The 15,358-nt window shown below is 40.5% G+C and overlaps 1 protein-coding gene across 6 annotated transcripts in view; it reads right to left on the bottom strand.

Annotated features, from left to right (window-relative positions):
- herc4 (HECT and RLD domain containing E3 ubiquitin protein ligase 4) overlaps nucleotides 1-15,358 on the bottom strand; it is a 58,447-nt gene that overhangs the window by 31,494 nt on the left and 11,595 nt on the right. For 3 of the 6 annotated variants that reach the window (XM_033034258.1, XM_033034259.1, XM_033034257.1), the window contains 5 exons: nucleotides 11,947-12,089; nucleotides 11,203-11,279; nucleotides 9,183-9,349; nucleotides 6,880-6,939; nucleotides 2,713-2,824 (listed from right to left, as the gene is read on the bottom strand). In XM_033034258.1, the coding sequence (XP_032890149.1) occupies nucleotides 2,713-2,824; nucleotides 6,880-6,939; nucleotides 9,183-9,349; nucleotides 11,203-11,279; nucleotides 11,947-12,089 (559 nt within the window). Of the gene's footprint in view, nucleotides 1-2,712; nucleotides 2,825-6,879; nucleotides 6,940-9,176; nucleotides 9,350-11,202; nucleotides 11,280-11,942; nucleotides 12,090-15,358 lie in introns of those variants that run through there. The other 3 variants (XM_033034260.1, XM_033034261.1, XM_033034262.1) reach the window with 3 other exon arrangements.

Here is a 15,358-nt window from a genome sequence, read left to right as displayed (position 1 = left end):
AAACAGTTATAGCACGGAAAAATCCCTTTGGCCCAATTCCTCCATGCCGGCCAAGATGCCCCATCCAAGCTAGTCCAATTTGGCAGCATTTTCCCCACATCCCGCTAAACATTTCCTACCATGTACCTGTCCAAATTTCCATGAAATATTGTTATTGTATCCGCCATTCTGGCAGCTTGTTCCATATACCCACCTGTGTGTGAAAAGGTTGCCCCTCAAGTTTGTATTAAATCTTTCTCATCTCATTTAGGTGTCCTTGAGACTCTTGAAAGGCGCCCATAAATAAAATGTATTATTATTATTATTATCTTAAACCTACGCTTTCTGATTCTCAAATCGAAGAGACACAAAATGCTGGAGTAACTCAGAGGGACAGGCAGTATCTCTGGAGAGAAGAAATGGGTGTCGTTTCGGGTCGAGACCCTTCTTCAGTCTCAGGGGAGGGGGAGTCTACAGATATGTACGGGCAAGATGTAAAAATGACAGATCAAAGCAGATAAGGATGCTGCCTGTCCCGCCAAGTTCCTCCAGCATTGTGTGTCGACGGTGTATAACCAGCATCTGCAATTCCTTCCTACACATGATAAGATCTCTTGGATGGTGTAAAATAGAGATTAAAATGAAACAGAAATATCAGGCTCATGGCAAATTTAAGGTTTGTTGCACAGATGAGAACCAGGCACGGAAATCGCCATCAAAATATGGAGGGGACCGGGGGACAGGGACAGAATTTCTTGGTGGCCGTGCGCGCATGCGCACACTCACACACACGCGCACGCGCGCGCGGCTTCGGAGGCTCAATCCAGCGCTAATTGCAGCTCAACTCTGCCTGGTCAGGAAAGAATCAGTTGTGTTAAGGGCCATCGACTAAATTCACGCAAATTGAGTTTATTAACGCTTAAAAGGAAAGAAATTAACTAAGATTAAACGACTTGCCTGGTGCTGCTATGTTGGTTTGTAATTGAACAGATAATGAGCAGAGTTTCAGCACAAACTGTTTGATTTAAGGTCTGGTGAGCTAATGTTACCAAGTTCATGTGGCAGTTTTCATATTGTTAGTTCTCAACTCTCCAACACTTGAGCCTGAGCATCCGATACACAGACCAGTGAGTGGTTAGGCATGGAGAAATGGGTGGAGTACTGTTTTGACTAAGTAGGGAGAATTGGTTCAGATAAAGGATGTGGGCAGCGAGATAAGCAGAATGGAGTGGGGTGGAAGCGAAAAGAGTGGTAGGGAAATGAATTGAAGAGCAAAATGCTCCACATCATTTTCGTTAATCTCAAAATGATTCATAAATGCCACCCTCCATTTCATTTGTTATATTCTAGTTCAAAACATGACCACATTGAGAAGATCAGTGGTAGGTCTGTTCATTATTATAAGCAGCGTGTGGCAGCTTACAGCAGGCAGTGAAGAAAGCGAATGACATGTTGGCCTTTACACCAAGAGGAATCGAATATAAGAGCAAAGAGGTCCTTCTGCAGTTGTACAGAGCCCTAGTGAGACCACACCTGGAGTATTGTGTCCTAATTTGAGGAAAGACATTCTTGCTATTGAGGAAGTGCAACGTCGGTTTACAAGGTTAATTCCCGGGGTGGCGGGACTGTCATATGCTGAGAGAATGGAGCAGCTGGGCTTGTACACTCTGGAGTTTAGAAGGATGAGAGGGTATCTCATTGAAACATGTAAGATTGATAAGGGTTTGGACACACTAGAGGCAGGAAACATGTTCCCAATGTTGGGGGAGTCCAGAACCAGGGGCCACAGTTTAAGAATAAGGAGTAAGCCATTTAGAACGGAGACGAGGAAACACTTTTTCCTCAGAGAGTGGTGAGTCTGTGGAATTCTCTGCCTCAGAGGGCGGTGGAGGCAGGTTCTCTGGATGCTTTCAAGAGAGAGCTCGATAGGGCTCTTAAAAATAGCGGTGTCAGGGGATATGGGGAGAAGGCAGGAACGGGGTACTGATTGGGGATGATCAGCCATGATCACGTTGAATGGCGGTGCTGGCTCGAAGGGCCGCATGGCCTACTCCTGCACCTATTGCCTATTGTCTAATTGTGGACTCAAGATGCCAAGTTCGAGTAAGGCAAACACTAGCTTTCATTTGCAAATGCCATAATTAAAGTAGTATTTACAGCAGGTACAATGGCAAAACAGCTAACCAAACATATGGCCAGAATTGATATCATCATAAAGTAGTATAAGTATGTATTCTTTTAATACAAAAGGAGAATATGCAACAAATTAAACTATTTATGATAAGCAATCACTTGCTATGATAGACAGCAAATAAGTAAAATATAAAACTGCAACATTATTTACACTCTTGAAATGCGAATACAAACTTATTTTCTTGTACTTCTGCTTCAGTGCTTTCCAAGGCATTTTTCAGCTTGGTAATTGCAGCATTCAACAATGCAATCATGTAGTCCATTCATCTACATATAGCATATTTATCAGCTGTTAAATCAACAAAAAGGTGTCTCCTCCCAGATTAGACACACCTTTAATACATTTTATACTGCCTGCCATCTAATACAAATCTGATGGAATTTATATCGCATCATTTCCAAATGCTCAAACAAGACAGATAGGCAATATTTGTTATAGGCTATAGGCAATATATACTGCTGCCTTTTAAAGTCAGGATCTCAACAAACAAGCTGACAGAATACAAGTTTCCTTGGTACAAAGACAGCTAAACACAATACCTGTTGACAAATTCGAGGATGATCAGTCTGTACGAGTCTGTGGAATAATAATCTAGCTGCATTCATGTCAATCCCTGAGAACTTGGAACTTGTTTTATAGTGATCATCATTGCTGAAACAAAAATGCTGCAAATTAATTGATAAAATATCAAAATTCCATAGCATTTATACTTAATAAATTCGATGAATTTGAATACTGAATCTTAATTTGGTCACAAAAATGATGCACCGTGGTGCAGTAAACTACTACCTTTGAGTGTTTTATCATTGGTTTGACAACTGAATTTTGAACCAAATATTTGTTTTTATATAATTTCAGTATCCACCATCTTTTATGTTTCAAATATTCCAGAAAATGAACCTATTCTAGTTTAATTTTGTGGAGAAAACTAAAGAAGAATGAAGTCACTATTTAAGATAAAATAAACCAGATGTCAAATACGATTCAAAATAAATATTGCAGGTTGAATTTATTGCCTATAAAACTTGAAGCACAAAAATTCGATGAAGCACATAATAATTATGATTCCCAAAATAATTATTGCATTTTATCGCGAAAATAATTGATAGGTAAAATGCATTGTTCATTTTCTTTGGGTTGTTTCTAAATGCAGACTCACCAACAAGAATTAGATACTTTCAGAAGCACAAGGACTTGATTCTGTTCAGGCATAATCAATGTGAGTTTCGGTAAGAGCTGAAAAGCCCTATAAAAGTCATGTTTTGTTATTTTACGTCAGTTTGTAAAATTAGGTTTAAGGTTATTTGTGAAAGGATTAACCTCGAAGATACTGAGAGAGGCAAAAAAAGGACGATCAACAAATGTCTGACCAAGAAGAGTCACAGTGCCCTCCATAATGTTTGGGACAAAGACCCATCATTTATTGATTTGCCTCTGTACTCTACAATTTGAGATTTGCAATAGAAAAAAAAAAATCACATGTGGTTAAGTGCACATTGTCAGATTTTAATAAAAGCCATTTTGATACATTTTTATTTCACCAAATAGAAATTACAGCAGTGTTTATATATTTCACTTCCCCCCCCCCCCCCCCCCCATCTTTAGCTTATGCTTGTTTTGGGGGTTAGTCCCCTTCAGTTTCCTCTTCAGCATATAAAAGGCATGCTCAATTGGGTTCAGATCGGGAGATTGACTTGGCCACTCAAGAATTTACCATTTTTTAGCTTCGAAAAACTCCAGCAGTATGTTTGGGATCATTGGCTTGCTGTAGAACAAACCGCCGGCCAATGGGTTTTGAGGCATTTGTTTGAACTTGAGCAGATAGGATATGTCCATACATTTCACAATTCATTATGCTACTACCATCAGCAGTTGTATCATCAATGAAGATAAGTGAGCCAGTACCTTCAGCAGCCATACATGCCCAGGCCATAACACCCCCACCACTGGGTTTCACAGATGAGGTGGTATGCTTTGGATCTTGGGCAGTTCCTTCTCTCCTCCATACTTTGCTCTTGCCATCACTCAGATACAAGTTAATCTTCATCTCATCTGTCCACAAGACCTTTTTCCAGAACTCTTTTAAGTACTTCTTGGCAAACTGTTACCAGGTCATCCTACTTTTGTGACTAACCAGTGGTTTGCATCTTGCAGTGTAGCCTCTGTATTTCAGTTCATGAAGTCTTCTGCGGGCAGTGGTCAATGACAAATCCACACCTGACTCCTGAAGAGTGTTTCTGATCTGTCGGACAAGTGTTTGGGTTTTTTCTTTATTATAGAGAGAATTCTTCTGTCATCAGCTGTGAAGGTCTTCTTTGGCATGCCAGTCCCTTTGCGATTAGTAAGCTCACCAGTGCTCTCTTTCTTCTTAAAGATGTTCAAAATAGTTGATTTTAGTAAGCCTAAAGTTTGGCTGATGTCTCTAACAAGTTTTATTCTTGTTTCTCAGCCTCATAATGGCTTCTTTGACTTTCATTGGCACAACTATGGTCCTCATGTTGATAAATAGCAATAAAAGTTTCCAAAGGTGATGGAAAGACTGGAGGAAAGACTAGGTACTGAGCGCTCTCTTAATCCTGTTTTAAGGAGGCAATTAAAGTCACCTGAGCAATTACAAACACCTGTGAAGCCACATGTCCCAAACATTATGGTGCCCTGAAATGGGGGGGGGGGGGGGCCGACTATGTAATTTCTTCATGGTGAAACCAATATGTATAAAAATGTCCTTTATCCGACAATGTGCACTTTAACAACATGTGATTTTTTCTATTACAAATCTCAAATTGTGGAGTACAGAGGCAAATAAATAAATGGTGGGTCTTTGTCCCAAACATTATAGAGGGCATTGTAAATTCTAACCTGGGCTGTTTGAACAAGTCATTAGATGGAAGTAGGAAGATCCAAAATCTGAAATCTGAAATTGTGGAAATTGTTTTACAACCTCAAAGTTTGTCTCAGCTCCTATTAAAAGTTACAACTAAGACTTTTGATTGCAGGCAGAGTCTGAGCCAAGTCATTATACCTTTGTTGAAAAATTAATTTGAAAATAAAAACTGGAAATACAAATTTCAAAACTGGATTGATATATATTATTGCTATGCTTACTTGGTGCTTCATCTTTGCATCTATTAAAATTAAACTTGATAAGACCAAGTATAAATATTAATTAAAAAGTGTTTTCAGTTTGAAAGCCAATCTGCCAGAGAAAGAGGGTGCTGTTGAACTACTTGGTGGCATGAAGTCTTTATGGATTTACAGGCACAAAGTGCTTAATCTATAGAACTGGATGCATTAAAAGATGTTAAAAAAAGATGTTAAAAAAAAGTGCTAGAGGAACTCGGCAGGGTAGGCAGCATGTGTGGATGGAATAGACAGGTGACACTTTGGGTTCAGAACCCTTCTTCAGTCTGACAGGAGTAGGAGAAAACTGGAAAAGGGAGGTGGTGCAGGGCAAAGCCTAGATCAGGGGTGGGGAACCTGCGGCCTTCTAGGCCATTAAGTGCGGCCTTTTTAATGAATCCAACTTTTGTAGAACAAATCCTTTTATTTTTATTAATATGTTTTGTTCGACTTTTATTATTTTAATTTTAATCTTAAAATGAACGTATTTAAAATACCAAAGAGTAAAAGAAGATTCAACGAAATAATCCTCACCCCACGAAAAATGCTTTTTTGCCTTTCAACCACTTATTGCTGCAAATCTACATTCTCCAACCTAACCCAAATCAAGACGCCCTTAAGGTCACAAATGACGGATACCCATCTAGAAGAACAGCTGAAACTGCGTAACTCCACGTTGCAACAAAATATTCAAATGCTTTCCCACAAAAAGCAGTCACAACAAAGTCATTAAAAGGTTAGTTAACTTTAGAATGAACACATTTTTTTCATTTTCTTGAAGTTAGTACATAGTTGTTAGATGTTTACAAAATAATGTACATTTTGAAGTATATCTAATTGAAGTTTCTTGGATGCGGCCTTATTAAAATACAGCTAACTTAATGTGGCTTTCCAACATGAAAAGGTTCCCCACCCCTGGCCTAGATAGTGATAGGAGCATAAAGGTGAGGGAGTATTTGAATAGCAGATGGGTAGAGTAAATGACAAAAGCTGGAGGTAAAAGGGGACAAAAGGGTGTCAGATTAACCTACAAATCTACATGTCTTTGCAATGTGGGAGGAAGCCGGTGTACCCAGAGAAACCCACTTGGTCACAGGGAGAACGTACAAACTCCGTACACACAGCACCCATTGTCAGGATTGAACCCGGGACTCTAGCGCTGTGAGGCAGCAGCTGTACTGCTGCACGACTGCAACCCTAAATTCCTTTCTAATCGTGTTTTTTTTATAAACATAAAACAATTTGTTGCTAACTCCAGCATCATTTAAATAAATGAAAAATACACGTCTCTTACGACTTGATGCAAAGATTTGCTACGGGTTTCTGTAATGTTGTAGATATTAATATATTTTTACTGATTTTATTTTATAATGTAGATTATTAAGGATGTCCATTACAAGCACAAAGTAACGCACCTTATTGTATAGCAGTTATCATGTACCTCAAGATAGAACCACACAAGTGAGTTTTACTTATATCACAGGTAGCATAAATATCGATGTTAATGAGGTTTAACACAGGTTATACTAAAGTTGCAGTGTATTCAAAAAAATATAACAAACTCAGGATTTTTAAATTTGCATTACCTTAAGGCAAGAAAGCTTCCATTTAGGCATCCTGCTGATGAGAACACAATATCAACTTCACTAGAAAGAAAAAAAGAGACCGCTTTAAATAAGTTAATGTTTCAATGTTTAAAAAGGGTTCTAAGAGTAAACCTAGCAATTATAGACCTGTTAGTTTGACTTCAGTGGTGGGCAAATTAATGGAAAAGATACTTAGAGATAATATATATAAGCATCTGGATAAACAGGGTCTGATTAGGAACAGTCAACATGGATTTGTGCCTGGAAGGTCATGTTTGACTAATCTTCTTGAATTTTTTGAAGAGGTTACTAGGGAAATTGACAGGGTAAAGCAGTGGATGTTGTCTATATGGACTTTAGTAAGGCCTTTGACAAGGTTCCTCATGGAAGGTTGGTTAAGAAGGTTCAACTGTTGGGTATAAATGCAGGAGTAGCAAGATGGATTCAATAGTGGCTGAATGGGAGACGCCAGAGGGTAATGGTGGATGGCTGTTTGTCGGGTTGGAGGCAGGTGACTAGTGGGGTGCCTCAGGGATCTGTGTTGGGTCCTTTGTTGTTTGTCATGTACATCAATGATCTGGATGAAGGTGTGGTAAATTGGATTAGTAAGTATGCAGATGATACCAAGATAGGGGGTGTTGTGGATAATGAAGAGGATTTCCAAAGTCTACAGAGTGATTTAGGCCATTTGGAAGAATGGGCTGAAAGATGGCAGATGGAGTTTAATGCTGATAAATGTGAGGTGCTACACCTTGGCAGGACAAATCAAAATAGGACGCACATGGTAAATGGTAGGGAATTGAAGAATGCAGGTGAACAGAGGGATCTTGGAATAACTGTGCACAGTTCCCTGAAAGTGGAATCTCATGTAGATAGGGTGGTAAAGAAAGCTTTTGGTGTGCTGGCCTTTATAAATCAGAGCATTGAGTATAGAAGTTGGGATGTAATGTTAAAATTGTACAAGGCATTGGTGAGACCAAATCTGGAGTATGGGGTACAATTTTGGTCGCCCAATTATAGGAAGGATGTCAACAAAATAGGGAGAGTACAGAGGAGAATTACTAGAATGTTGCCTGGGTTTCAACAACTAAGTTACAGAGAAAGGTTGAATAAGTTAGGTCTTTATTCTCTGGAGCGCAGAAGGTTAAGGGGGGGACTTGATGGAGGTCTTTAAAATGATGAGAGGGATAGACAGTTGATGTGGACAAGCTTTTCCCTTTGAGAATAGGGAAGATTCAAACAAGAGGACATGACTTCAGAATTAAGGGACAGAAGTTTAGGGGTAACATGAGGGGGAACTTCTTTACTCAGAGAGTGGTAGCGGTGTGGAATGAGCTTCCAGTGGAAGTGGTGGAGGCAGGTTCGATGGTATCATTTAAAAATAAATTGGATAGGCATATGGATGAGAAGGGAATGGAGGGTTATGGTATGAGTGCAGGCAGGTGGGACTAAGGGAAAATAATTGTTCGGCACGGACTTGTAGGGCCGAGATGGCCTGTTTCCGTGCTGTAATTGTTATATGGTTATATGGTTAATGTACCCACACCTAAAGAAAAGTTTTATCTCTGTTCTCCAACTGAACTTTAACGTACAGAATGATAAATTTCTATAGTCTTTTCAGAATATGAGAATATAGGCTTTTGTTTGAAGATTGGTGTGTTGTCTGACAGACAAAAATAAATCTCAACACACTATCACTGCATTGTGAGCAGAACACTGTGTAAAGTGCACAGAAACATGTAGGTTTAAGCAATCTTGACTCAAGTTATCCTGAACAAAATAAAAGTCCTCGGAAGGCACATCCCAAGGAATTGGACAAAAATAAAATTCCAATCCATTTTCAGAAGATGAACATCACTCATCTCTGGAGGAGGAGAGGTTTTCTGATAAATGATATACCACAAACATGAAGTGTTTCTTTCTCATAGATGCTGAAGACAGTATTTTCATTATCTTTATTTCTGATTTCCAACATTTACACACTTTTGTGCTGTTGCACATTAAGGCATAAGTGTGGTAAAGAAAGAATGTATATTTACATGAAGTAGATATTGTTCCCTTCATAATGAATTATCTTTGTCAGTATTCAAGAAAACACAATTGTAACACCACACAATTTAATCTGTTAACTCCTCTAACCATGAAGTGCTACCTTTAAATTGCATAACTATGTGTGCGTCGTAATTTTTTCATTCATTCCATGTCTTATAAAAACAGTAATAAATACAGTGAATAAACTTGAATAGCAAATACATGCCAAGAATTTTGAAAATGCACAACAATTCGAGCCACTGGTTACTTACTTGGCTGCATCGGAAGGAATTCGTCCAGGAGGATAACTCATCCATTTCTGGACGGCTGCTTCATTTACTGTGAGAATGTGTTTTGATGGGTTAGGAAATCTAAAGTCATCTGGTGGTATGGAAGTCTTGAAATAAGAAGCAGCAAAATTAACTGGTGAAAAAGAACTCTGAAACAAGGTACAAAAAAATATTAAGTAAACTTGTGCTATAGCTCCAATTCTTGAAACTCAGCAGCTGGATCCGCAGAAATGAACATTTGAACAAATTGAACTGTTTGTGCTGGTGATGGCCATACTTAGCAACTGGCTTGCCATCCAGTTTTCATTTGAGCAGATCCTGTGGCTCAATCCCTCATGCCCACAATTAGCTTGTCCAGATGCTTGTAGATTAAGAATTGCACTGGCACTCTACTTTCTGGACTTCAGCACCATCATTAGCGTAGCAGCATGGCCTTTGGCAATGAAGGCCCTGTCCTCAAAATGCCCCCCAAAATCTTTATTAGCAAGCAAATGTGGGCACAACTCCCCACATTAACCTGGGACATCCACAGAATGCTGTCTGCTCCAACCCACTTTTGTAGTTTTGATTCATTAACAAAAAGTGTATATTTCTGGACATTATTTCTTAAAATGAACTGGATTAAAATAACACTTTGGTTAGACATGATTTCTCCCCGTTGGATTGCAACCTTGTCGTGGTTGGGGAGCTTGTGTGTCTCAGTGACCCCCTAGAGCTATGCCAGCGGGAGATTTGTCTCCTGTTAGGGTCTCCCATGCTGGACAGATCGAAGGGTAGAGGTGAGATGAAGAGCGATCCACTGGTCCTCCAGGTTGAAGGTTGAGCACAGGGCTAACAACCCTGTCTCGTAAAACAAAGCTGTTACGGAAACAGCAACTGAAGGAATTAACACTACTGGGCGTGATGGACTTCCAGGGCTATCGACCTGACATGGGGTAGTGTCCAGAACAGAAAGGAGTGGAGGACCTTTGTTGCTGCCCTACATATCAGGAGGCATAATAGGCAGTAAGTAAGTAAGTAAGTAAGTAAGTAAGTAGGCATGATTTGGAATATTGTGTGCATTTCTTGTCCCCCCCATTACGGAAAGGATGTAAAGGCTTTGGAAAGGGTACAGAGGTGATTTACCAGAATAATGCTTGGATTAAGAGGTATTAGGTACCGGGAGAGGTGGATAGATTTGGAATGTTTTCGGCCCTTTGAGCAGTGCTGGCTCGAAGGGCCGAATGGCCTACTCCTGCACCTATTGTCTATTGTTTTCTCTTGAACGTCGATGGTTGCGGGGAGTCTTGATAGAAGTACATAAAATTATGAGGGGCATAGATAGGGTAGACAGTTGAATCTTTAACCAGGATGGGAAAATCAAATACCAGAGGGCACAGCTTCAAGATGTGAGGGGGCAAGTTTAAATGAGATGTATGTGGCAAGCTTTTGCACAAAGGGTGGCGAGTGCCTGGAATGTGGGGGTGGTAGTTGTGAAGCAGATATGTTAGTGGCGTTTAAAAGACTTTTGAATAGACATATGGATATGCAGGGATATGGGTTATGTGCAGGTAGATGGTCTTGGCATCATGTTCAGCACAGACATTGTGGGATGAAGGGCATGTTGTTGTGCTGTACATAAGCATTCTTTAAGCCCATTGACGGCCTTGTGGTCACCTCAAAGGAGCTCCCCCCCCCCCACCCACCTCAAAGGAGCTCCCCCCCCCCCACCCCCCGTCTCCACATCGAATAGTAAGATTACGTGTGCACAGCAACACATTCGTTTCTGACTTAAATAACATCTGACGTGCTTAGGTTCTGTGGGTTGGTGTGTCCGTATACAGAAACAGTATGTTTTAAAAAAAAAGTTATACTGCTGAAAATGAGAAAAGTACCAACCAAAGTTGCAACAGGTTGCTATGAAATATTTGGTCTCCATGTGAAGCTAAGAAAATGTTCATAACGAACAAAATAGATGTTGATCACAGTATTTAAATAAATAATTCAAATAGAATAGCGTTACCTGCTTACTGTAATAATGTGCAAAACTTTGGTCCCCTCCCGAGAAAATTTTTATCACACAGAAAGATTTTGGTGTAGCTGCAGTGTTGAATAAAATCGTAAAAATATAAAAAAAGTGATATTTTCTATAACATCTGGTTCAAATATTAACACTTCCAATATTTAAATGGTAATTCCCCCCCCCATCATAGTTTATTCAGGAGCACATTTTTAAAAAGTTCATAATTTCTTGGTTAAACCCAGAATAATTGTGTGTTTGAACAGAACAAATGCAACTTGTTCTGAAATGATCTGATGCACGAATAGGCTGTAATTATTTTTTCATGCATAGAAATACTAGCTAACAAATTTGCTTAAAATTTGAAAAGATTTCTATATTGACAGCCAGCTAGAGCCTGGACTGAGGCAACTGAGAATGTGAATATTAACTGAAATTTAATTTCAGAAAGTATAAAATAAAAATAACTAAAAAGAGAAAATGCTGAAAAGGCTCAGCAAGTCAACCTTCATGGAGAGACAAAAGGAGTTAACATTTCATCAGTTCAATTTATCTTTTAGTTCTCCAGCATCTACAGTGTACAGCTTTTGCAAATAAAAATATCAACATAATCACATTTAGTAAAAAAATACAGACCACCATTCTGCACTTTGCCGAGATGGCTGGTACAAAAGAAAGACAACATAATATTTGGAAGAATGGTACATTGAAACATTTATGAATGTTTTCATTGAAGTATATACCTACTGGAACCATAAGGAACCCAGGCTCCTCTCGCAGTGGAGGGGCTTTTTCTGTTACTTGTAGAACCAGTTCCTAGTTGACCATTTCCGCCAAGACCAAATGAGTATATCTTTCCAGAGGATGGAACAAATGCTAGTGTGTGCTGTCTTTTGTTTAAAAACAAAATAGACAAATTAAAAATCAATTACCTTTTGGTTACAGACTTTAGAATATAAAATTAAATCTTAATGAGGGTCATTAATTCACAAAAAAATGAACAAAGTTAATTTTCATTTGTTATACAGATATCTAGTTTTTAGTGAATAAACTCTCCTTTCATCAACTCTCTTTACATCACCTTTGGAAACTTTTATTGCCGTTTATCAACATGAGGACCAAAGTTGTGCCAATGAAAGTCAAACAAGCCAATATGAGGCTGAGAAACAAGAATAAAACTGTTAGAGACATCAGCCAAACCTCAGAATTCTCTCTATAATAAAGAAAAATCCCCAAACACCTGTCCGACAGATCAGAAACACTCATCAGGAGTCAGGTGTGGATTTGTCAATGACCACTGTCCGCAGAAGACTTCATGAACAGAAATACAGAGGCTACACTGCAAGATATAAGCCACTGCTTAGCTGCAAAAATAAGATGGCCAGGTTACAGATTGTCAAGAAGTGCTTAAAAGAGCAACCAGATCTAGAAAAAGGTATTGGAGATAGATGGGACGAATATTAACATATCAGAGTGATGGCAAGAGCAAAGTATGGAGGAGAGAAGGAACTGCCCAAGATCCAAAGCATACCACCTGTGAAACACAGTGACGGGGGTGTTATGGCCTGGGCATGTATGGCTGCTGCAGGTACTGGCCCACTTATCTTCAGTGATGATACAACTGCTGACGGTAGCAGCATAATGAATTCTGAAGTGTATAGACACATCCTATCTGCTCAAGTTCAAACCAATGCCTCAAAACTCATTGTCCGCCGGTTCATTCTACAGCAAGACAATGATCCCAAACATACTGCTAAAGCAAGAAAGGAGTTTTTCAAAGCTAAAAGAAATGATAAATTCTTGAGTGGCCAAGTTAATCAGCCGATCTGAACCCAATCGAGCATGCCTTTTATATGCTGAAGAGAAAACTGAAGGGGTCTAGCACCCCACTTCTTGTAAGGACTCTATCCCCTACTCCGAATTCTTCCGTCTACACCGCATCTGTGCTCAGGATAAGGTTTTTCCATACCAGCGCACCAGAGATGTCCTCATTCCTTTGGGAACGGGGGTTCCCCTCTTCCATTATAGATGAGGCTCTCACTAGGGTCTCTTCGATATACCGCAGCTCCATTCTTACTCCTCCTCCCCCCACTCGTAACAAGGACAGAATCCCCCTTGTCCTCACCTTCCAGCCCATCAGCCGTCGCATACAACATATAATCCTCTAACATCTTCGCCACCTCCAAGGGGTGGGAGATTGCAACCTTCACGTGGTCCGCCGTTTCGACGAATGCAATCGACCTGGTGTGCACAATCAAATAAAACAAGTTGGCCTACAACTTTAGGCTGTGCAAGAAGAAGAAGCTGCCTCCAAAGGGATCCCACTTCTGGCCACATCTTCCCATCTCCACCCCTTTCTGCTTTCCGCAGAGACCGTTCCCTCCGTAACTCCCTGGTCAACTCGTTCCTTCCCACCCAAACCACCAGGTACTTTCCCCTGCAACCGCAGCAGATGTAACACCTGTCCCTTTACCTCCCCCCTCGACTCCATCCAAGGACCCTGAGTCTTTCCAGGTGAGGCAGAGGCTCACTTGCACCTCCTGCAACCTCATCTACTGCACCCGCTGTTCCAGGTGTCAATTTCTCTACATCGGCAAGACCAAGCACAGGCATCAGCGACCATTTCGCTGAACACCTCTGCTCAGTCCATCTTAACCAAGCTAATTTCCCGGTGGCCCAGCACTTCAATTCCCAATCTGAGCTTTCTGTCCTGGGCCTCCTCCATTGTCAGTGAGGCCCAGTGCAAATTGGAGGAACAGCACCTCATATTTCACTTAGGTAGTTTGCACTCCAACGATATGAACATTGACTTCATTAACTTCAGGTAGCCCTTGCTTTCCCTCTCTTCCCCACCCCACATTCTCCCACTAGTCTTACTGTCTCCGCCTATATTCTTTCCTTGTCCCGTCCCAACATCAGTCTGAAGAAGGGTCTCGACCCGAATCGTCGCCAATTCCTTCTCTCCATAGATGCTGCCTCACTCGCTGAGTTCCTCCAGACTTTTGTGTCTACCAAGCACAAGCTAAAGATGGCTGTAATACAGGCTTGGCAGAGCATCACCAGAGAAGACACCCAGCAACTGGTGATGTCCATGAATCGCAGACTTCAAGAAGTCATTGCATGCAAAGGATATGCAACAAAATACTAAACATGACTACTTTCATTTATATGACATTGCTGTGTCCCAAACATTATGGTGCCCTGAAATGGGGGAGACTATGTATAAACACTGCTGTAATTTCTACATGGTGAAACCAAAATGTATAAAAGTGGCCTTTATTAAAATCTGACAATGTGCACATCAGAGCAAGGGAAGCTCCTCCTGGTTGCCATCAATTGTCCTTCCTCAGTTGGTTGATTGGTGCATCATTAGTTCAAACATCTCTTGAAAGCAACATTTAAATGGAGCCAAATACTACCAGACACACCTATATAGGATAAGATGAGAGTCTTGTGAAGCGGCAGCATAGAACTAAATGGCAAAAATAATAATGTATTAGAACAAACCTGTGCTTTCATAACACATTCAGACAAGAATGATAGTAGATTCAATATCTAACAAGCAGCAGAGGATTCAAAAACATCTCCACCCTCTCTGAAGGTGGGGCCCGACATGCAAGTATTAGAGATGTGACAACCATCCCTTGTTAGAATACAATGCATAGCAGCTCCTTCCAGAGTTTCCCACCATCATAGATGTTGGCCTTCAGCCAAATGGAAGCAATAGACAATAGGTGCAGGAGTAGGCCATTTGGCTCTTCGAGCTAGCACCGCCATTCAATATGATCATGGCTGACATCCCCAATCAGTACCCCGTTCCTGCCTTCTCCCCATATCTCCCGACTCTGCTATTTTTAAGAGCCCTATCTAGCTCTCTCTTGAAAGCATCCAGAGAACCTGCCTCCACCGCCCTCTGAGGCAGAGAATTCCACAGACAGGAGCACTAGAGTTCATATCAAGAAATGCCTATGTACAGCAAAGGCCAGACAATATCTCTACTGGAGCAACTGAGACCTGTGCTCCAGAACCAACTGCATCTATTACCAAACGTTCCAGTACAGTTACAACCTGGGAACTACCCGCCAATAGATTTGGTCATATCTTGCACAAAACAGGTCACAGTGTCACAGAGCGATTGAGCAGAGAAAAGCATTCATCC

The sequence above is a fragment of the Amblyraja radiata genome, chromosome 15 (assembly GCF_010909765.2).
Source record: "Amblyraja radiata isolate CabotCenter1 chromosome 15, sAmbRad1.1.pri, whole genome shotgun sequence".
Lineage (NCBI taxonomy): Eukaryota > Metazoa > Chordata > Chondrichthyes > Rajiformes > Rajidae > Amblyraja > Amblyraja radiata.
The sequence above is the reverse complement of the archived record's forward strand: the minus strand, read 5'-3'. Positions and strand labels throughout refer to the sequence as shown.